Here is a 24,497-nt window from a genome sequence, read left to right on the forward strand (position 1 = left end):
GCTAACGAAATAGTTTCAGAATCATACTGAGCAAGGTAGGTATAGCAGGAATAGATGAAAATGACACCAAACAGAATAAACACACACACACACACACACATATATGTATGTATGTATGTATTTTATTACTATTTTATTTATTCGGGGGAATTTGTGAAAAAGAAAAGAAAACTCTGTGTCAGTAGTTTACAGTCATACTTCAAGCCCCGAAGTCTTTCTCAGACTAGATTTTGGAGTCATTCTTTCCCTTTCTTCCAAAGCTGGAGTTAAGCTATTCTCATGTAAGAGCTGTCTTGCTTATAAGTATTTTGTGAACTGCCTCCCCTCCTTTTCCTCTTTCTTTTGTTTCTGTCCTTCTTTCTTCCCTCCCTCCATCCTTGTTAACTTTCTTCTTCCCTTTTTTTTTTTTTTTTTTCTAGCTGGGAACACACCAAAATTTGAACAGAAAAAAACTGAAAGCATAAAAATGCTTTACAGTCACAACCAATTCCTTTCAAAATAGTTAGCCAAACTAGTCCTCCTCATTTGGACAATTACAGCCAAAAGAAGGATCTAGTTTCAAAGTGCAGCTGCTCATTTGAAGTGGGATAGGCATGGTTAATTTTTTCAATGAGAAAATGGTGATGAATGGAATAGAAAATAAAGATGTCTTTAAAGCTAGACTAAAAAAAATTATTTTATCTCAAGAAGGTCATCAGTTTGGAAATATTATCCAGAGAATTATCAAATCACAGAGAGGAGCCTTCAGGAAATCTTAAGTGACTACAAATGGAAAGTATGCCTTAGAGACCAGTTTAAATAAAAGTCACAGTAGTCACATATATGCTCAGCCCTGCAACTTCCAACTACAGAGGAATCCTAAGGAGACCACTGGGATCCCAACATGTACAATTATCTCCTTTGTAAATCACACAGTGCTAGTAACAAAGGTCTCTACAATTTTTATTAATACAAGTTTATCAGAGACTATGATATTTACAATCTTATGACTTTAGAATATTGTTCTGCAGACTAAAACAAACGATCCTTAAAACTACATCCGATACTGATAACATAAGCATGTTCCCTTTGTGAGAATTCATTTAGTCAAATACAGTTAATTTGCACACTTCTATGTCTCATGCTTCAATTAAAAACTTACTAATTAAAAAGAAGTTATGGGCTTCCCTGGTGGTGCAGTGGTTGAGAGTCTGCCTGCCAATGCAGGGGACACGGGTTCGAGCCCTGGTCTGGGAAGATCCCACATGCCGCGGAGCAACTGGGCCCGTGAGCCACAACTGCTGAGCCTGCGCGTCTGGAGCCTGTGCTCCCAACAAGAGAGGCCGCGATAGTGAGAGGCCCGCGCACCGCGATGAAGAGTGGCCCCCGCTCACCACAACTAGAGAAAGCCCTTGCACAGAAACGAAGACCCAACACAGCCAAAAATAAATAAATAAGTAAATTAAAAAAAAAAAAAAAAAAAAGACGTTATACTCAATCCTCTCCTTCCATATGAAACGTTTTTCTAGACACTTTTTTTTTTTTAAGATACTGAGAATACAAAACTGCACTTCTCCTTCAAGGTCTTACTGAAAAAAACCTGTAAGCTATTTTAGAATGTTAGTTTTGCTTTTGGATTTAGTATTCTCAAGTCTTCTCTTTTGATAGGCAAAAAACGCACCCTCTGATATTTACATTTCCTATTCATCACATTTAATTCTTCCCATTTTTTTTCTACTAATAACTATCCAAATAACTAAAGATCATCATTCGTTATTCAGCACTTCGATTTTGTTGGTAGATCAGTATAACTGGCATACTTTTTCTTTTTGAAAGCAGTTTTCACATTTACCAAAGGGCCTAATCAGCACTACAGCTGCCCGCTGCCTTGTGGGGTTTTATCAGTAATGTAGTTAACAAACAGCGGTTTTGTGGATAACCACACCATGTTCTAGGTTATCTAAGAACTCATACCCTTCCCTCAACTTCCACCTGAAAAATTCATGAATTAAGAAAACCTCAATGGAAGGGGGAGGGATCTATGAAATAGGGCATTCTCATTTGTCACTGAAATTACTGACTTTTGAAGTCAGTGATTATTACTGTTGTGTTAAATTATTTATTTTCAAGGAAATAAGTGGGGGAATCTCAAAATGACTTTTAAGTCATCTGCCTTAAGAATATCCTAAGAGCCAATTAAGATATGTATTTTATACTGGTCATTAAAAAAAAGTGACTAACTGAAGTTTTTGGTTTTTGTTTTATGTAAACCATTTTGTGGTTTACATAACTGCCTGAAAAGCTTTAGGTTGCATTATACTTCCAACCAACAGTGACTGGCGTTTATTTACTCTTAGTAAGCAGAAGTTTGTCTCAAACTACAGAAAGTGATTACCAATCGCTTGCTACACGACATGAGATAGTCTTAAAACTCCCATTTACCCGCTACTGAACCAATATCTTAGCTCATTCTAGGGAACATGAGTGAGTATTTCTCCAGCAACTAACCTAAGTGAAAATATGAGCCCTAGCTCTGTAGAATGCAACAAATTTGGTCACAAAGGAAAATGAAAGCAAGCACCCTAATACCAACTGAAGACACTTTAGTTGGAGAAAAACAGCCTGCATCCCGTAACATTTTATGATACCAAATGAGATGCAGGCAATGTAATTTCACTTATGCGATTCACTTACAAGCAATGCAAATGCAATCTTGCTGATTACATTTAAAACAAAAGACTGAATCTGCTTATTTATAGAGCAGAGCCATAGTCATGCAAAACTCATGCTACCCCCCACCTGGTGTGGAACCAGAAGAAAACAATCTGGCTGAAGACCTTTTCATCTCCACAGAAAGAAAAATGATGTTAACTGTGAACTCCGGGTTGACCCAATAGGCTTAATAATGTAGCTTCTCGGTGCCCTCAATAGAAAACAAGGTCAACCGTGTTAGTAATCGTTAGCTGAGGTGTTCAGCCCCCATGCAAACAATGTCCAATGTTTTATTTGTTTTTTAGATAGCCATAAGCAGTGTTCAGAAAACACTTTCATCTATGTTTAATTTTAAACCTTCATTTATCTGTGGGCATGTGTGCAGATACATACACACACATTTGTATATAAACAATGGAGATGTATAATTTCTACAGGGAGGTATAGACTGCTACAACTAATATATTCACTAGCTGCACTCCTCACCATGCATATTTTATGAGCTTCTCTGTGCAGTTAAGTGGGGGTCTTGAGCATTCCAGAACTACTCATTTTAATCACCACCCTAAACTAGAGCTTTTATTAGATAATTTTCCTATTACGAAGTTCAATAGTTAGAACTGAATGCAAAAGTTGCTGCCAAATGCCCTCTCTGAACTTCCCAGAAAAGCCACAGAGCTGGAAGAATTCTTCTACTTGTCTGTGCTGCTCCGCTTTTAAAGATCTAACAGGTACTTCTGGCTCACCACCAGCAACTGAGCCAAGGCCCAGCTGCAGGCCACTGCACCAGCATCCGAGGCATTTGGTGAGAGTCTGGCTGATAGCTAGATCTGCAGCACCCTAGGCAGAGAGGACCATCGCCAAAGCCAACTTGGGCCCAGCTGCAGTTTTAACATAAAGAAGTTTAATAGGATACCTCACACCTACCACAGAGCTTTTTTCCAAGAGGAAAACTGCACGTGGCTGGAAATGCTCCTTGCAGACTGACTCGTGGCTATGGGGTTTCTCAATCTTAGTGAAGAAGACACACTTCGACGGTCTCCCAAGTGATGCCAACACCGATTACGGCTCACGGAAGCAATTTTCTATGCGGTAACACCACTTTTTTTTGGTCAGAGAGATTATTTCCAAATAGCAACCTTTGAGAAATTCTCAAAAATGCAGGTGACTTTGAAGTAACCCTTGATATACAACCACGGTCAGGTCTCAAAACTGTACTCAAATTGAACTTTGTAAAATGTACGGTGTTGAAGCATCTAACCTTCCATCTTCATGTCTCCAAAAGACCTAGAAGCGTATAGGTTTGCTCATTCCCACACAGCACAAGCAGTGGGCCAGAAACCATTTCACTTGTCTGGAATGTGAGCCACCGTCCAAGTCCACGGCATATGGCTCCACACTTCTCAGTTCCCACATCCCAGCAAAGATGCAAGTGCCGTCCAATATGCGTTGTCTCCGAGTAGGAAATGTCCGTGGTTTCTGGACTCTGAGGTACAGAAAAACGCTGCCAGGTTTTAGAGGAACCAAGGGACACATGGGTGGTAAGAAAAGGAGGAGATATTATGAAATGAAAGCAAAGTGTGATCCTCCATGGCAGAAAATAGCTGCTTCTGTTTTATTTAAACAGTTTTCCATAACGGGGTGCCTCCTACAGGGAGCTTTCCTTCTTTCATGTTTGGGAAAAGAATTAGACATGAAGACCCTTTGACTAACCTGGGTTATGTCTACAGTGGAAAATCAGGAAATAAAATTGGAAAGCAATTTAATAGAATGAAGTCAGATTACTCGTAAAAGGCTTATTTCAGATGTGTTCTTAAAGAAATTCTCCCCCGCTTCTCCTACTCACTGCCAACTAAAAACTGGCACTTGCCATCTGCCTCTACAAGGATTAAGTCACTATCCACCACAGCCACTGACCTTCAACACTCCCTGAAAGGAGTTCAGGATGGAGACCAGGAATGAGGCACCTCTGTGATCTGGGGAAAACTGACAGAACAGGACTTCAGATAGTTAAGATATTTTCAGGAGAAGATTTTTTATGAGCGCAAATTCTTGCATCTCCTCATATCTAGAAAAGTACTAAAATCATTAACGGAGACATTTGCTCCTCGAGACTAGCAGCCAGCCTCTGCCAGAACTGGTGCTTCACTAAAATCATATATATATAATATACTGACCTTCCCCGCTACCTCTTTGGAGCAGTTCCTCAGAGCTAGCTGAGAAGCTGTCTCCCAGGCTATGGTCCTCATTTGCCCCAAATAAAACTTAACTCACAACTTTCACGTTATGCATTTTTTTTCAGCGGACATCGGTTAGGATTTATTGTCTGCCCCAAACTGTAAGTTGCTTAAGCCCCTTCTGCCCACTAAGGGTCATAAAGAGACACACAATGTACTGTAAGTCAGGCGTCCTGTGTGACCTTGCTCTGGTCATTTAAACTCTCTGGGTTGCCAATTGTCCATATGTAAAAGTCTTTACATGTTTCCCTCACAGCGAGCACAGCACACAGGTATGCAAAAATACACCTTGATCCTTCTATTACTAACAATGCACACACGGTTATTTTATCAAGTGTTATTTAATTCAGACACATTTGATTGTCTCCCTAAATAAGCAAAACATCCCTACTAGACAAGGGCTGGGTGGTTTGCATTTCTACATTATTCTGACTGCTAAACCCAAGAAGAAGACATCCATTTATTCACTTCTTCATCACTAACTATTTATTGTACCAGGCACTGTGCTATGCCCCTAATCTGACTCCAGATGTGGACAAAAGACATAAATCTGAGTAGACTGGTCGTTCATATAAACAATTCAGAGCCTTATCACGCCTCTCCGAACTGACTCCAATTCATCAAAAATGTACGAGCAGGTTGTATGTGGCACCCTCCATTAACTGAAACACACCAATAAATTTCCAAAATGTAGGACTCAGCACCAAAACAATATCTATGTATGGGTGGAGGAATCCCCACATCTATTTCGGAGCTCCGAGCGCTTTGCGGCTTCTCTGTGCAGTCTGGCATCATGCATAATGCAACACCGCAACTGCTAACAGCAGGCGCGCACCAGATAATTTACACTTGTTTTTATGGACACGAGGAACTGATCTTTGAAGCCGTCCCTAATGAGATTCCGCTTGGCCCTAACAGCATCCTGAGAGAGTGTTCCGGTTTTCTACTTGGCATCCGGTGCATATTTATAATGCAGAATACAAGCTCATTTAAATTGCACATGTGGATTTTGGTGTCTTCCCTATGTTAAAGAGAGATTTTCATATACTAAGGAGCACTGACTACTCAATTACTAAACCATACTTTCCCCAAACAATGTCACTGCCAGTCACTACAGGTACTTATCAAAGAGGCAGGTCCGTCAAAGGGTTTCGACCAGCAGGGCCAAAAGCTCCCCCAACTCCATCCAGCTCAGCTCTCTAGTCCTGAAACTCAATTAGGTCCTCAGCCAAAGGGGATCTCCAGAAAGCCTAATTATACAACACCTTTCTTAGTAGACACAGTAAGGGGACAGTCAGGGAGAAAACCTAAAGCCCATCACCTAAATTAACAACTTCCTGCCCCAAAGTGCTTGCCATGCAAATCTCTCTTATTCTCTCCCCTCTTTTATGCTCTGCCCCTTGTAAAATTCTTCCTTAAGCTTGGCACTCTTCAGCAGCATTTTTTTGTCATTTACTTTTCAAGAAGTTTATAGCTTAGTCACCAGTAATTAGAAATCCATTACATACTTCCTTTAAATTGCATTTGTTTCACCTTTAAAACAAAAATTTCAGAAGGCTTTCAATCACTACATAACACCAATGCTGTTATAATGGTGTTATCTGTAGTAAACCCAAATCACAGGTTTCTGTGAAAATAGTCGTATGATAAGAATTAGAAGAGTTTACTACAAAAAAAAAAAAGTAAAGTTGTTAAAAACATAAGGATACAGAATAAAATTGGTTCACTTTATGCAAAATGTGTGATTCCCATGATAAGAGATGACCTGTTTTCATGGTCTTCATTTCAGGTAAACTCCACATATTAGGGACAGCTGACAGGCTCCTGGTACTCGGGCTGAAATATATCCTAATTAATTTCAAGCTTCTAGCCAATAATAGTTGATGCCAAATAGGATAAATAAATAAGCACTTTACAAGGAGTTAAGACAACATACTTTCTAATACCTCAGTTTTTAAGGTAGAGAACAAGATAGGAAACCCAAATCTTTAGGGTCAAGATGAAAGTGAAACTTTGATATTTTTCCTGTGTTAGAAATGAGAGTCTACTACTGTCAAAGTAAGAGTCAACCGAAGGCAGGATAGGTTATAGCATTAGTGTAGGAGTATCAGAAATACTCACTCTGAGCTTCGTCCAGCTCCATCCTGAAAAAGACACGGGAGACTCATAAGTTACCCTTTTTAAAGCCAAGTATACCATCAAGTCTAAATACATGCTCTCAAATTGAATGAATGATTCCAAGGGAGCACACACTTCGTGGGAAAGCACATAGTAAGAGAACATGGAATCCCTGAAAACTCAACTGTCATTCATTCACTCAACAAGTATTTGGAGAGTATCTAGAACGTGATAGCGCTGTGATACGTGCTGTGGATACAGATGGGCAACACAAAATAAAAAGAGTTGCTGCCTTCAGAGAGCTTAAAGCCTAGTGGAAGACGGACATTTCACAAACACTCAGAAAACACATTTATAAAAAGTGCGACCAAGGGAAAGCATTCCTTGTAGGTGCTCTGAGTCCATACACACAAAGGGTTCACATAATCCAGAGAAAGGGGTAGGGGCAGGTGGAGAGAGGAAAGGAAGTGTATTTAGGGAGGAGGACATCATTCCAAGCCTCAAAGTTGACAGCAGGGGAGCAGCCTCTTGCTTTCCCGGCACCTCTCAGTACCTCTCCACTTGGAAAAATAAAAAATTCAGGAGGCATGCCTAGGAAGTTGGATTTACAATGTACTTCTCTTCAATGTCAGCCCTGAATCCAGACGGAATTGAAGACCTTGGGAAAAACTGGTGGACAGATCACCGAACTTGGCACTAAGTGCTGCCAACTGTCTGGCTGGCACCAAAATACAGGCTCAATTGGCCATAAAAACCGCACTGCAGTCTTGCTTCTCTCAAAGGAAATCATTTTGCCATCCGCAGTGAGGCTTACCCAGAGGCCAGTCTTAGGGGAAGGCCTTGAATTTTGAGCTTAACTCGATTGCACGGTTTGGGCAAGAGTTTCATGTTTCAGATGTGCAGTCAGGTAATCCGATCCCATCAGAGTTTTAATGGCCTCTAAAGAATCCAAAGTGTTAAATCCTTCTCCCAGCCTCCCCCAGAGCAGTCTGAGGGTGCGTTTTTCAACCTCCATTCTCCTCCATCCAGTCTCTCGTTCTCATACGCAAACTGTTCCTAAATCTGAGACACTAGGTTAATACTCGTTTCTTAATCCTAAAATCTGATTGTCATCTGTGCTCTAAAATAATGCACACACACCTACCGTACTCCCTTTAAAAAACACTGAGAGAGGAAATAAAAGGATAACGGAAGTGGAATACGTAGAAAGGATGTTTCATTTCAGGGGCAACACCATTGTCAGGATTCCTTCCTTCTAAGCCTGGGAAGAACATTTTCTGGCTCTGCAGAAACCAAAGGCAGCAGACCCAAGCAAATTCCTCAACTCCAGGAAAAGGCACATCTCTGAGAGCTACACTGTCCCAAGCAGCAGGCAGGAGCTGCGATCGGTGTTTATTAAGTCTGTGCCCTGACTATCAGCAGGTTAACAGAAACTCAATCCCTCCCTCCCAGTGTGGGGAATCCCTTGGGAGACAGCACAACCATAAAAACTTTAACAATGAGAGGAAAACAAAAACAAAAGCTCCTCAACGAGAAGAAAACAGACACACCAAACTGAATGGCAACCAAAAAAAGTTATGGTGATGATGGTCCATGTGCCGCCATTAAAACTCTGCTGAAGTTCAAGCATTGATGTTGTGGGTAAACAATATTAGTAACAGTAGCCACCATGCATTGAGCGTTGGGATACTGTGCTAAGTGCTTTACTCAGTGCTAAGCATCATCTAATATAACCTTCACCATTACCTATGGAAGCATATACTGTTATGATCCCCATGGTAAAGATGAGATACTAGCCACAGAGACTATAAGCGAACACATGTAAGGGGTCCCGGGGTGGAGAGACAGCCTGGATTCTGGATATACTTTCTTTTGGAACTTTTCAAACGATTTCAGTTTTTATGTCTTTAAATGTGCCTAGATTTCTGCTTAGCAATAACCACTTCACTCCCAAACTCGCCCCTCCAAAATACATGCATGCATTCTTCCTGTCTCCTGTTCTTCTGTTGACGGCTTTGTTAAGACAGTAAGTCCAGCGGTGGCTCCCTCGGCTCAGGATACAGCACCTCACAAAACAGTGCTGTTTGTTTATAAGGAGACGCAACCTTCCCTGCAGAGTGCGGGGGCATGACTAAAATCCACTAATGGCCAGAAAGCTCATTTTAATTCTACACTTGACAAAATAAACGCCTCATAAAGGCAGGTAAGCAGAAGCTACTTTTCACTTTGGACTGCTCTGTCTTAATAACCTTTGAAAGTGAGAAACTGCAGGGAGCAGGCTCTCGAGCATACACACACAACACACAATTATGGCACAAAGAGACTGCGATAAAAGCACAACTCCTTATGTAAAGGTAAATTTTTTTTTTCCCCTCAAAAGGGGGTACCTCTCACAAATATAGACCATTCCTGAATTGCAAAGGTTCTTCTGCTGCAAATCCTGGCTGCATTAGCAGGATCTAACCCATCCGGTCTGAAAAACCAGAGCATTTGATTTCCCTGAAACCCATTCCCAAAAGGGCTGATCTTTTTTTCCCCTCTTCTGTCCACAGAAAATGAAGCTCCACTTACATGTTGGAGGAAATATTTCAAAACATTCCCTTTTTTCTCAAAGTGCAGAATTTATGGTAACAGATAATTAACAACAAATGACAAACAATCTGAGCAGGAAAGGTCCCAGTTTGGTTGCCAAGATGATGGTATCCAATTCCAAGATAAACAGTGGAGCGTGCCGGCTGCCGTTAACGTGGTGGAGGGGTCGAGATGGAGAGATGCAAAACAGGCCAGCCATCCGCCACCAAGGGGCACGACATGGGGCCAACCACCTCCCGCGGGGTTATTATTTCCCTTCTGAATTCTCAAGAGTGTCAGTGGGCAAGGGGGTGGTAGTGGACTCACTCTTCTGTAAGGAAAAGGACACCTACCTATGCCTTTATATTTCACATGGGGGAAAACAGATCCTTCTTTGAACTGCATTATGGCAGAATTCGGAATTAATATCCTTTAGGAGTTAATACCTCCTTCCTAGTCTGTCTATTCTTCCCAAAGACTCCCCCCTCCTCATTCTTCTTTTCTCTAAGTTGGTGGAGTCAAAATAGGTTTCAGTGCATCCAGCTGTGCCCAAAATGTGAAGGTCAGGAACAAAGTGAAAACAAGTTAACCTGTAAAAGTCAGAATTTGAGCACAACACATGGTAAGTCTCCTAGATACTAACAGATGGCAGACCTTGGGCAATTGAAGTTTCAGATACTTTTACATTTCTCAAAAGCCAGTTCATAGTTCACTATTTCTCAAATGGATTTTTTTTTATATATATATATTGAAATGCAAACCTCAACTTCTGAGTTACCTAAAAAGGCCTACCAAATTGCTCCTTCTCAGGGATCAAAAATTGTTATTCTGATCCTTTCAAATGCTGGATTCATTGGTATGTAGAGTTGGCATGCATACCCCACAAAGCCAAGGTGAAATCTGTCTTAGCTTCCTGCTGACGGATGTTTAGGGATGCTGACACACTCCTGGTGTTAAAGTCAAGCCCAAGGCCAGGGACATCATAATTGCAAGAAAGAGTTATGAACTAACAGAATATATCTGCTAGGCCCTCCCTCTCCTCTTTTCTCTCTCCTTCACATATACCACTATCTTCCCTCTTCTCCATAAAACATGTATCTCCACATTATATTTGCTGCCCACCCAAGCAGGACCAACATGCAAAAGTTGGTACTTTTAAGAAAAATGGAATATATTAAATATAAGGCAAAACCAAGAGCAATGGGTATGATACTTGTGATTTTTTTAAAAAATGCCTAATGCAGTCTGACAGGCTTCTGTGGTTATCTCTGAAGTCTTAAGGCAAAGCAAAATGAAACAAAAGGGGGAAAAATTTTCCAAAACTCAGGACCAAAATAGAGCTGGTAGAATGTCTATGTCATAGCAAAAGGCTAACTCAGGAAATTAGAGAAACATGCTGAGGTTGCTTAGCTGATGGGAGATTTCACTTTTTTTTCTTGATTTCAGTTTTAAGTCTTTGTGCAAAACACATTTTAAACTAAGTGTACAATATGTAAACGGTTTGAAACTTGGTCTGTGGCCCAAATACCTAAAACTAAATACTACAAGTAAGCCACTTTTCTTAGCCAATCAGCAGCAATGCCAAAATAGCCCACCAAAAGATGGGAAAAGATATTTTTCCAATCCAAGCATTGTCAAATCTTTGAGCTGGAAGGTTTCAGAGACTGTCTAGCCAAAGAAATAAATGGATTTGAGTAGAGTTCATGTTATGGTGTAGTGCCCTGTAATCTTTTAACGAAGCCACTACCAACAAATGAACTTCAAGAAGGGTTTAAAAAAAAAAAAAAAAAGAAGGGTTTAATTCTCATCTGGAATTTTAAGGCGCAATAGTATCAAGTACTGAAAATTTGCTTGTTTGCTTTATTAAATGGTACTAGTGTTTCATTTCCTGTTTTTTTTCTCAACTAATGTCAAGAGCTTTGCTATTTAATATAAAACCATACAAAAATTTAAACCAACTAGAGGGGCTTATATTCTTGATTTGTGGTAAAGGAAAAAAAATGAAAAGCCTGCAACAACGCATTTTCTTATTTGCATATATTTTATCCTTCTAAAGGGACAGAAACTGAAGAAAAAAAATCTTCAAAGCAAAATAGAAGAAAAATATGCAGACCCAAATACTGCAAAGGCCAATAAATTCAACAGAGTTTCCTCTTTGCAGAGTTAGTGTTTCTACATAGACAAAGCCTCTAAGTGTACTCTTTACATTAAAAAAAAGAGGCAGACTAACACGGCGGTCTGGAAAAGTGTGGTAGTTTTGTCTGTACTAATATTGAAATAATAGCCTAATCATGCCAGGATAGCTACTGAAACATCCTGTTTCCAGGATGCTAGGAAAGTCTAAAAGGGGAAGAGACATGGGAAGGAGAGAGCTAAGGAAATACTGAAAAAGAAGAAAAACAAGCTGATGGTGGATAGATCTTCCCAGACTCGGTGAGCTTTTTCTCCTTTTTGGAAATAGTTCAGAACTACCTAGAGTTTGTTATACAAAATGTGGCAGATTTAGTGGCATTACCTTTGTTTTTATGTCTTAAAATCTACATCTTCATTGACTCTAAATCTCAGAATTAAAATTAAGCATGTTTCAAATACAGACTCCCTATTATAATACTTCCTGTTTAGCTAGTCTTGTCATTTTGTCTATTTTTATCAAAATGTCTCCCTAAAAGAAATTTTTTAAAAAACTGTACTTAGAGCAGGAGATAAATTTAATCCATAAGGAGAGGTGAGCAGCGAGTTCCTAGTTTCAGGATAGGAACTGGCCACACTTTCCGTATGAATCTTTCTCTCTGTAAATGTAGATAACTGCTTCAGGATTTGAAATCCAGGCATACCACAGTAGAAAGAATCCACTTTATTTGTCAAAATTCTTTACCCTCCCAGAGTCAAGTAACCAAAAACAAACTAACAAACAAAACTACCCAGTTTTGCAACATACAGCTAAGTTTCTAAGAACAAATCCATATGGACAAAAAAAATTATTTAATTTTAGGTTGCCTTTTTAAAGCCAGAATTCAAACAAAGAAATTGATGGAATAGGAAATAAGTCAGTTCTAAAATGAAGTCTAACTGCCACAGACCACAAGACCAGTGCCCTCAGGGAGCATATAGGAAAAAGAACTTATTTTTAAAAAGAAATGAGAGAGGAAAAGAAAAATACCCCATGTTTATATATGAGCACAAACCAAAAGGGCCATTCAGCCATCTCCAAGACAAATTTCAGATTGAAAACATTAACAGAAATTATGGCCATGCTAATGTTCAGGCCGGTGATAAATTTGTAATGAGGAGGAGAAAGCAGCTTACCAAGAGAACACTGTTTAGAAATTTTTTTTTTTTTTTTTGCACAGCGAATGCAGCCCAGCTCTGCAACAAAGGATGAATTTCTACCTTGTTAGTAATGTGCAATTTTACAGAGCCCCAGACGTTCGCTCATTCATTGATACTCTTCCTCTGTGTGAGGAAGAGGTCATTGGTCTTCCCCCCTCCAAAGCGTCCCCATGATATCTCACTATTATAGTCTTTCCCTACAGAATATCACTAATGATGAGGGATTTGTGTTCTTAATTTCAAACGGACTAAAGAAAAGAGAAGAAAAGGAGAAACCCTAGACTGCCAGAGTAGGAAGGAACGATGCTAAAGGGCATCGAGTCCAATGGCTGGTGAGGAACTTGAAATTCAAAGAGGCTCAACTTGCTCGGGATCACAAACCTAATTAGTGACCAAGACAGGACCAGAATCCAGGTTCCCTGAAACACTGTCAAGTCATCCACTATAGCAAGCTGTTTACTGATACTATATACCCTGCTGGCTTTCAAAAATGAATTGGAAGGTACTTCTTAAAGAAATTTCCCTCCAGTTATAGGACTAAGAAGTAGTCAGCATCCTTGGCCTCACATCTTCCCACACATGACCAAGCTGAATTATACTGAACCAATGAACAGCCTTTGGTCTATACCTTGATTATAACATAAAACAGAAGAAGGTACCTCCCAAGAAAGCGGTGCTCAAAGAAAGTAGAAGATTTACATTAGAGTGAGCCTTTAATGCAAATCTTGCTAACAAAGCAGAAGAGATTGTAGACAAATCACATTTTTATCATTCTTTAAAAAAAGTTTTTATTATCATAAAAGTATTACATAGTTCTTATAAAAATAATTTAAATTATACAAAAGTATATAAAATAAAAAGTGTAAGATCTTTACCCATCACTCCCTCCCCCAGATTTGTTTGCAAATTTATTCCCTACATGATCACCAGTAATGTTGGTATTTATCTTTCTACACATTTTGAGATTTTTTTTTTAACCAAATGGCATCATTCTGTAACACACTTCTGTAACTTTCTTCCTGCATCTAAGGATACCTAATTCAGACCTGAAATAAACATTTACTTCCTACCGTGTAAGAATGAAACTTCAGATCAGACAAACAAAATCCTGTAAGAATTTGGCATGGAATGATCACCCAGATACCCTAAAAGCTTCAGATCATTTCAGATTAGCAATGCCCAAGCAAACATTGACAGATGCTGTAAAACACAACAAAGCAACAAGAACAAGTTGGACTGTCAAGTTTTATGCAAGCAGTTCAAACAAAAAGATGTTAACACTTATTTCATGCTCACCAGCTAATGCACAAGACCATAAATATTATCACAGCATCTATTTATCAAGTGCTATCTTCTGGGCACTATGTCATATACATCATCTCATATATTGTTTACAACCGTCTTAGAGACTCATCAAACCCATTTTACAGATGAGAAGACTGAAGTTCAGTAATCCTGTCCATCATCACCTAGCCAAGCTAGTAACTGGCGGGATCAGCATGTGTATACAGATCTCTGATTTCAGACCACATTCTCAGCTGCCATGTGAATACCGTCCTCATTCCCCAGCTCAAGCTGTGCCCTTTGTACTCAGTCCTAGTTAATTATGGTTAACTCTTGATGCTTCTGTTGTAACCACAGCCATAGGTAGAGAGCCTAAGACACTGATGGGGGTACAAGGGCCTGAGACGAGCACAAGTGAATGAAGGTCACTGTGACTCTGCAGAGAACAAGCAGGTGACACTCAGCTCTGGGGATTCCTTGCCCCCTTGGGACTGTCAGTCCCATGGAGTAACTGACGGCAGGTGAGACACTCCTTGACAGGCAATTAGAAGTCAACGCACAGACAGAGAAAGACAAATACTGTATGTTTTCACTTATATGTGGCATCTAAAAAATAAAACAAACGAACAAATATAACAAAACAGAAACAGACTCACAGACACAGAGAACAGACTGGTGGTTGCTAGATTGGTAAGGGGTGGAGCGGGGGCAAAATAAGTGAGGGTGATTAAGAGGTACGAACTACTAGGTATAAAATAGATAAGCTACAAGAATGTCATGTACAACACTGGGAATATAGCCAATATTTTATAATCACTTTATATGGAGTATAACCTATAAAAATACAGAATTACTATTTTGTACACCTGAAACTAATACAATTTTGTAAGTCAATTGTACTTCAATAAAAAATTTAAAAACAAAAAATTTTAAAAAAAGAAGTCAGGGCACCTTCCAACCCTGACAGCCAAAACTCCCACCCAGCCAAGTTTGCTAGTAATGAGTCCTGGAGGAAGACAGGACAAACTTACTAGTGATTTTCTTATTTATTCATTTATTTATACTCCAGTGATTTTCAAAATGGACTGAGACAGCTTAGAATAAAAAGGTGCAGAATCAATAAAACAATCATTAATGCGAAGAGCTAACATTTACTGAGTACAGAGTATGTACTAAGCACTCCTCTAAAAACTTTACAAGTCATAATGTTTTTAACCTTCACAGCAACCTTTGGAGATAGGCACTACTTTTATCATCCACACTTTAGAGACAGGGAAAAAAAACCAGATAAGTTAATACCTTTGTCCACGGTTGGTTACACAGCTAGTAAGTGGTGCAACCAGGTTTTAAATAAAACAATCTGATTCCACTGGAGACTCTGACCACGACACTACACTGCCTCCTCAAAATAAGTATAAAAAAACAAGAGCTAAGTAAGTTTCCAGGGGTGTTGACAACTAAAGCCGTAGACAAGGACGTAGCTAAAACTGAAAATAAAATTTGATTTGAGCTTCCTAGCAACCAAACCTTAAAGAAAAAGGTGAGGAATTAACCTCAGTAGGGTAGCCAACCATCCTGGTTTGCAGGGGACTGAGGGGTCTCCCGGAATGTGGGACTTCCGATGCAAAAACGGAGATGGTTGGGTACCCTACTAAAGATGTTTTACAGCATTTCATTAGGCCTCAGATAATCTAAAACATACCAAATCTTGATGGTGTTTTCAGACCTACACTGGCTCCTTGAGCACCTCCTCCCACTATCATTAAAAATACTAAATAATTTTCATCATTAAAAATACTAAATAACATTCTGCTGGGGAAGATGACAGGGTTGTAGAAAAATGAAGCCCTGTTAATTGTTGGTTTTCAACTATCACATCTATCAGTATGTTCAAGAGTCTGGATAAGAGGGGCTCATGAAATCTGGGTTCAAGTCTGCCCTGTCAACTTCAACTGCGCTTTAATTTTCTTTTCCAAGGTCATATCGGATTGCTTTCTTTTAAAAAAAAAAATCCTCCCTACGTCACAGGCAGAGATGTATATAGGCTAGTAACTCTTAGAAAGCTTGGTGGCAACCTGGTCAGAACTCACAGGTGAAACCAAACCAAGACCATGGAGTAAACCCTTAAAGCCGGTGGAAACAACAACTCTGAAATCAGGGATGAGCTTCTAAAGTTGGGAACCGGGTCTTATGCATCTGTGTTCCCTCCACAGCAACACCTTGCAAATAAATGTCTTAATTGCAATCTTAATCTTAATATGTCAGAGCTAAAAAGATCCATAACTATCATTTGGTACAAATGTTTACATTTACTGAGGCCGGGAGAAAAAGAAGTAAATTGCCCAAGATGGGTCACAAAGCTGAGGTGAGACAAACTAAATTAAATGGGAAGTGAGCTATTCCTTAACTAAGGTAAGAAAACCTCAACTAGGTTTCATGAAAGAAAATAACAGATCATTTAAGGGCCCAGCATTGTAACTCCAATCCAGGTGATCTGTCATGGGTCTTCATAGACCTCAGTTGTTAAGTGCCAAAGGAAAGCAAATATTTTAAGAAACCCATGCAAAATAAATGAGCAACTATTCAAGTGGAAAAGACAATATCTTTGTGGAGAGGAGTAAAGCTCTACCATAACATGTTAAAAATTTTAGAAGAACTTAAGACATTTTAGACTAAACATTTTATAGGTATTTTCCAGCCAATTTAAGTTCCTATTTAGACTCAGGGCAATCTTTTAAAATATAACATGATCCCATTTAACCAAGATAGCTGAATGCCCAGCATGGGCCAGTCACTGTGCCAGGGCACCAAGCACGGAAAAGAAAGGCCAAGGAAAAGGTCGGCCATATGCACACATGTTCATACAAACACTCAAAATATTAAGACAGGACAGAAGGATCCCAATGAAAATTTCCAAATCTCAATCACAATTTCTCATCTCAATGCACAATCAAATCAATGGATCAATCAAGCAATCAATCAATTCGTATTTCTAAGCACTTGTTACCTGCTCAATCCCTGCCTTTAAGAAATGAATGATATCGTTGAGAGAGAGGGCAGGTGGGAGAGGGGAGAGATAGAGAGGGAAATTATAACGGAGGTGGTCTGGTTTGAAGTAAACACCAAATAACGAGGGACATCGTGTTGGTAGCGGGGGTAGATAGGCACAGTCATTTTGGATTGGGTGAGATAGAAGAGGTTTCCTAGACACAGAGGGGCCTGAACTGGCTCTCAGCAGAGCGTAAATGTGAGTGTCTCAGCTGTGAGAAACAGTAAGAGCATCGAGATGGAAAGGCTCACGGGGTGCTCAGGTGGCAGAGCCAACATGCGTGGCTGGAACAAAGGGTTCAGGTGGGAAGCCCTTAGCGGGCGATGAAGGTGAAAAGGCCAGCTGGAGTTGACCGTGGAAGAATCCTCTACTTCTAGGAAGGAAGTCTGGTAAAAGGGCTACACAGCTGTCTAGGCTGCCACTGCAAACTCCATTTTTCAAGCCTTGTTTTCATAAAAGGTATAATTTGATCCTTCGAATTTTTCATGGCTAGATCTAAGCACATCAGTCCTAAAGTTACATGATTTTTCAAATATCTCTGTGCATTCACAGTTCACCAGTGGAATCTTAGGGCTACAAACAAGCGAAGAATAAGCTGAGATTCCCTATCAGTCATTTTCCAAGGAATCTGGGGCAAAACATATTTCTTTTGCCTGGGAGGAAACAGAATCCATAAAGTGCTTTGTGATTCCTTAATACAAAACGTCACGCCAGCAGAGCAGAGCTAAAGGAATCCTAAGTCCAGCTTGCACACATTCTATAACATATTTGAAGAAAAAGAAATTATCAGAAGCAGAAGAATAAAAGGAATATTTGAAATGAACACAATTATTGTTCAGAAAAGCCATTTTAACAAAGAAAAATCTTATTCCCCTTAAAAACCTCTCCTTAAAACCATGTTAGGAATCCTTCATTATCATGAATATATTGTGATTTAAAGAAAGTAGAAGAATCTTAGAAATAGTTTAGCATTAACCATTTGCAAGGATTTCTTTCTCTTTTTCTTCTTCTCCTTTTTTTTGCAGAATTCCCATCACAGATAATTGAGTAGTTCTACAGGATATGCATACTTGCGAAGTAACATCCCAGTATTTACTATACTACCCAGGCAGTCAAGAGAAGGATCTTTTTGTTTGGTTAGTGTTTCTAAATTTGGTGGGGGAGGTTGAGAGTGTGTGTGTGTGTGTATGTGTGCGTGTGTGTGTATGTGTGTGCGTGTTGGGTGGGGGGGGAGACCTACTGTTTTTTTTTAAATGCCCAAATAAAACAATTACTTAAAAAAGAGCTTGTGACTTGGACATGCCCCGAGTTCAGTTTTGCCAGCAATGGCAAAAACAGTCAACAGAGCCCTAACCTCTTTTCTCTCTTGACTATATAATGGTTTGCAAAGGGGTTTAGTCCTACTATGAAAGACTCATGTTAGACATTGGAAGAGTCTAATAGAGAATGAGCACCAGGCCTTGAATAAACAAGGGAGATGGTGACCTTTTGCCCCTTCTGCTGAAAGCCCAGCACATCCTGCAGCAAAGGAACAGAAAAAAAGCTGGTGTGCATCCAGGTGCTGCAAAATCTTTGCCTCTGGATTTCTCCCACACTTTGCTCCTGAAACAGTTTAAACTGAGACATGACTTAAATAGTATTAGGGAGTGAGGGGAAAGTACAATTCCTGGAACCAACTGTTCCACTGTCCCTTAATCCTTTGTTCCCCATATTGTTTGAGTCCTGCAGCATGCAGCACACGTTCTACGAGCGACAGGCAAGACGATGGATTTAGCAGTGGCTGGACAATTAGTCCCAATTAGGCCTGTTTCCCAGCTGAATGTAAAGGGGTGGCAGGGTGAGGTGTGTTTGGGGGGGAAACTACAGAAATTTTAAAGATATTTCATCATGGAGGCAAGCAGTATAACATAAAGCAAACTGAATTAGGGGTCAGGAGACTGCCAAAATTCACTGTGTGACATTAGGCAAATACCTTAACCTCTCTGTTGTTATACACAAAATGCAGGCAACCCTCAGAGGCTCTGAAGATCTAATGCCAAATTGTAGTTGAAAGGACATACTCTGGAATTGTTCAGCGTTACACCGACGTGGAGGATTCCTCTGAGTTGTACTTGGAACCATAGATACCCATCTGTTTGGGGGATCATACACCTTTTATTCTCCTGGGCAGAAGTCATTAGTGAATTTCTTATTTTATTTCTAGTTTCCTGATGGCTAATTTTTTTAAGGTCATGAGTGATACTTACATATGTACATGTGGCGGCTGGAATCTGCTCTGGTTGATGTTGTAGTGCGTGAATGCCTGGGTGGGGTTGGAGCTGTACTCATCCACCGTTATGGTAACCTTGCCTTGAGAAGGAATCCCATGTGCCATCCTTCCTCCCTATAGGCATGAGCAATTCACAACTTTCCGGAGCAAAGGATGGAAGCAGGCATGGTGCGTTTCAGCCCAATCTCTGAACCCAAGGGTCTACTCATCAATACTGCTGTGTGTTTCTGAAAAAAACAAATGAAAAAAATGAGAACAAAGAAAAAGAGGATGTTCTAAGCGATGTCAGATGGGACACCTAGACATGAAATTGGTCCAGGAAAAATCTTAATCTGTGTGGTTGCCTCATGGATAAAACCTTTCCCAACTCTCCACCCAGCATGTACTTCAGAATGGACATGACACTCCAAATGATACGGCTGGCTGCTAGCAAATCATTTCAATGGTGTTCAAACTAAGATTTCCTCTTTAATTATAATTATGGCACTTAACGTGAATTACGGAAGGGGCACATCCACAGTTGCCATGGTGTCTAACTATAAATGGTTTGTGCTCGAAGTGGAGAATCTTCCAAACCTTCCCTGCTAATTGGAATGTCTGGTCTGTACAAAGTTGGTATCACAGAATAATTTGAAATCTCGGTGCTTAGCACAGCCATAAAACACAATGCCAAATGTAAATTTTAAACGCTGTGCTCATAACAGATACCTGTGTGTAACTATAATACACGCATAATATATGCACACATCACATATAATTTTTTCTTTCACAGTGGCTCCCAACACACATAGGTACTCAGAGCTTGGTATGTATATGGATTCCATGCTGGCCAAGAACTTTATGGAAGGCAAATCCTTCTTGCTAAATGTAATACAATTTCTTTAAACCCTCCAGTTACTCAGGGGAAAGTCAAATACATCCAGGCTTGGACCACCATTTTGGATGCACTCATGACCGCCCCTCTTGGAGCCCAGAAGGAGAGGTAAAGGAGGGTGGCCATTGGATCTACCACTTCACTCCTGCTTGGTGCTGCATAATTCTCAGTAGCTGGTTTCATACTTTAAAAAATGTTTCTGTTCTTTTTGATTCTTTGTATAAATGTCAATATATTATTTGCTGCCCTGGGTTCGGAAATGAGGATGCTTATTTTTATAGCAAGTGTGCAAAGACTGAGCAGAGCACACCCCTGCTTCGCTGCTGTTGCAATTGATCAGTGAAGTTTTAAAGAAGCGGGCAGCACACTCCCTGGATAACCCTTAGGTAACCCACATTCTTACTTTAAGTGCTCCCCATTAGAATACTTTCACCATGTGCACCATTAAGCTCTGGGAATCTTAGCTGTTATCTCAAATAAAAATATTTAGAATAATAGGATTAGATTTAAATTTGGCATGAAACACCTTAAATACCAAGCAAAAAGGCAGATGGCCTGCCATAGGCCATTTATTTTATTATTTTACAACCCAGGGCTTGTGTAGTCCTCCATATGCTAGCTGGGCTAAGAAATTCCGCAGCGTTCTACTCAAATCATTGTCTTCTTCATATTAGCAAAGCAAGCTAAGTAACACCCACCTTGCCTGCATTCCTAATGCACAACAGCACCGCCAAGAAATGAATCCCCCGTGCTCTGGCATTTTAAACAAAGTGTCACTTTGGGTTCTCTTTCTTCTTCCTGACTTCATGGGAGGTATGAGTCCTCTAAGCACCAGTTGACAGACAACCAGGCCAGTAGGATTAACAAATTAAAATCTTCCCCCACTCCTCTGATGTAAGATATCTATAAGAACTGCTTACAAATCATAATGTAGCAGTTCTCATACCAAGTTTGCAGCTGTTTCCTTAATTTCCCCCACAATTATATTTTACTGTTATTTTGCATAACAGTAAAACACAACACCTGCTTCAAATTGCAGTCCTGTTCTAAGTACTGTAATTCTCTTTTGAGACACAAAGTACCGAGAGACACGACCGAAGCGCAAAACTGCATAATTGCACCACGCTGAAAAGTAAAAACAAATGAAAACATCTTCCTGTTATAGAAATGACTGTCATTAAAAAGAATGTTAGCCATCAAAGCACAGAGGGGAAAAAATACACATTTTCAGACTGCAAGAACTTAGTGTTTGCATAAATTAGAGAGTGGTGTAAAAATTACATGGCAATTCTTATGTTCCTGCCATCAATGTCTATTGTGTGAAATACAGAACATCAAGAAGCAAGGGAAGCAAAATTCATGTCTAGACCATTGTGACCTCTCAGTAACAATCTCTGCACCCGGTGCCAGAAACAGTTTAAATGTTTCTGGAGTAAACTCGCTAATTAAACTAAGCAAAATGGCCTACAAATGAAAGATACATTCCTATTATGTAAATATCTAGGCAATGACTTACAGTAGCTAGCATCAGACCCTCCCGTTTGAAGCCCAGAAAAGATGGAACTTAGAAGGTGATCAGTTTGCATTCCTATATGGTCCACTGTACCCTAAAGTCAACATGGGATTTTGCCTTTTCTATCAAGTGAGATCTGTGCCTCTTCAGCAAGCACAGGCCCCTGAAACTCGGAAAGGCTAAATGGGTGGCTGGCACCTCATTTGAATTCATCTTTACCATGTTCTCTTTCAAATGTTTTATCGAAACAGTGCACCTGCAGTGTCTATCTTCTTTAATCTGGAGTCCTTTGAAGAAAATGTCAGACTGAGGCAGAGAGCTTCAAAACTTTCACAGGAACCTTTACAGACAAATCAAGAAAAAGCTTATTTTTTAAAAATGCTATGTTCACCCCCACTCACATCACAAGATGATCATATCCCAAGAATAGGAAACACCAATACATGGGAAAGGCTTTTTTGTTTGTTTTTTGGTAAACTCCCTCCTCTAACCTGAGAAATCTAGAAAAAGCTTGAAACAAAACAGAATGATACACCACCTAAAACTACCAAGAACCTGCGTCACCTTGCTTCACATATTTAGTCAGTAAAACCTTCCAAATAATCAGATTTTGGAGCATCTCATCCTCATCACACTTACATTACTTTATGTATAATATTTAAAGAGACCAGTATTCTTTTTTAAAATTTCCATTTTTATACTTCAATACATTTGCTCTACAAAACAAAGGAACCCAGTACTAAATGCCAGGAATCCTAAAGAAAAATGTAAAAGGGATTGACACTGCCAAACATTCATGCTGGTGCTACTTTGATTTTCTCTTAAAAAAAAAAATCATGTGAGCACATTTTGCATTTCCTAGACAGCAATCACTTATCCTGTGCCTTAAGCTGTGCAACTTGGAATGTTCTTTTTCAGGAATCTAGTGGGAAACGCTTTTAAAGTCTGCTGGCAATGAAAGGATTAAAAGCTGAGGAATTAAATAACTGTCTCCACCTCCTAGACACCAGAAGTCCAATTTACCAAAAGTTTTCAAAGCAACAACTCATGACCCCTCTGCCCGAGCACCGCACAGCACAGCCTATGAGAAAGGAGCCCGTGATTTCCTCGTTTAAACAAGGATGCTCATTTTATTCACTAGCCCTAAGAAGACCGCCCGACCGCCTGGCCGGACTTTGGGACTCGCCTGCTCCGACTCCGCCAAATTTCGCTTTCTCCTCCCTCTGCAGCACTGATCGAGTGCTTTCTCAACTCACGCCCTTACTCTTTCATGCCCATCTCCAGTTACTCATCCCTGTATTACGGAGCGATGCCCAGAAGCCTTCCGGGAGGCTTCTCCAGCAAGGTTTTTAGACGGATGCACAAAGTTGCACGTGCCTCTGTCCACAGAGCGCCCTCCCTCCCGACGCACTTACACCTGAACTTGTCTCCAGCACTGCGGACACCCGGCTGGCACATTCTTTCGGAAAGAAAGGGCAGGACTTTTCTCCCGCGCCTCTGGCAACGCGTAGAGTCTATATATGGTGGGGCGGGGGGCGCAGAATTCTCTACTTTGGATTGGTGTGTTTGTTTTAAATCTAGGGTGGGCAGTTGGGGGTGGTCAGCAACTACACACACACACACACACACACACACACACACACACACACACACACACTCGCGCGCGCCCTGCCCTCCCGGCTCACGGCCGGCTCGTCCGGACTACAGCTCCCCCTTCCTTCCTGGAGCACCAGCTCGCCTTACTCGCTCAGTCCCCCGTTGCCACCGCCGTCGCCTCCGCTGAGGCCGCCGCTGCTGGCACTGTTGGCGCTGGCGCTCGCGGCCCCAGGCTCCGCTGGGCGCCTGTCTTTCTTTCTCTACCTTTCCCCCAGCCCCGAATTGATTGATGACCACCGGCGGCCAATGGCTCTGACACCGCGCCATCCTCGCTCGAGCATCACAGCCCCACGCCCCCGACGTCAGCCTCCAGGGCGCGTTGGCATCCCCGAACCCTCAGAGCGGAGCCCGCGCCCGGAGCCGCCACCGCCTCCCTGCTCTCTGCCCCGGAGCTGCGGGCTGCTTCCCTGGAGCGGCGGAGAAAGAAAGGGAGGGAGCCAGCGAGCGTTGGAAGGGGGTGTGGAGGCCACGGATTTCCCCCCCTCTTTGGAAATCTTTTCTTGCACTTAAAGTTTTGTTTGTTTTTTCCACCATGACCTGTTTGTGTTTGTTTGCAGCATCTCAAATCAATTACACATTTTTCATGACCCGCATTTGCACTTAATTTGGGGTGTGTTGAGGGGGAATGTGGTAATAAATCTACCCCACTGGAGCATCCTTAATTTCTTTCCTTGCTGGTGGATTCTAATCCCCTCCCCAATCTCCAGGAAAATGCCCCCTCTACCTCCTAGGCCGCAAACCTCGGAATTCAAAGGCTTTACAAAGATAACCCTGTTACATGTAAATAGCAAAGAAACTCCTGCCTCTCGAGGGAAGAAATCGGGCGGCAACGGTTACTTTTTCTCGCCGCTCGTCCCCCGCCGCCCAGCCCGGGTCGCCTGCTCGCTCGGCAGGCTGCGATCGTG

General features: G+C 40.9%; 1 protein-coding gene across 5 annotated transcripts in view; it reads right to left on the reverse strand.

Moving 5' to 3' along the window:
* The window catches only part of MPPED2 (metallophosphoesterase domain containing 2), a 173,756-nt gene that overhangs the window by 147,840 nt on the left and 1,419 nt on the right, over positions 1-24,497 (reverse strand). The window contains exons 2-3 of one of the 5 annotated variants that reach the window (XM_059931304.1): positions 19,527-19,776; positions 7,050-7,072 (exon numbers count right to left, since the gene is read on the reverse strand). The exons of 1 other annotated variant lie outside the window; for it this stretch is intronic. In XM_059931304.1, the coding sequence (XP_059787287.1) occupies positions 7,050-7,072; positions 19,527-19,654 (151 nt within the window). In that variant the 5' untranslated portion in view covers positions 19,655-19,776. Of the gene's footprint in view, positions 1-7,049; positions 7,073-19,526; positions 19,777-23,679; positions 23,794-24,497 lie in introns of those variants that run through there. 3 more of the 5 variants (XM_059931303.1, XM_059931307.1, XM_059931302.1) reach the window with 3 other exon arrangements.

This window comes from Balaenoptera ricei, chromosome 8, assembly GCF_028023285.1.
Source record: "Balaenoptera ricei isolate mBalRic1 chromosome 8, mBalRic1.hap2, whole genome shotgun sequence".
Taxonomy (NCBI): Eukaryota; Metazoa; Chordata; class Mammalia; order Artiodactyla; family Balaenopteridae; genus Balaenoptera; species Balaenoptera ricei.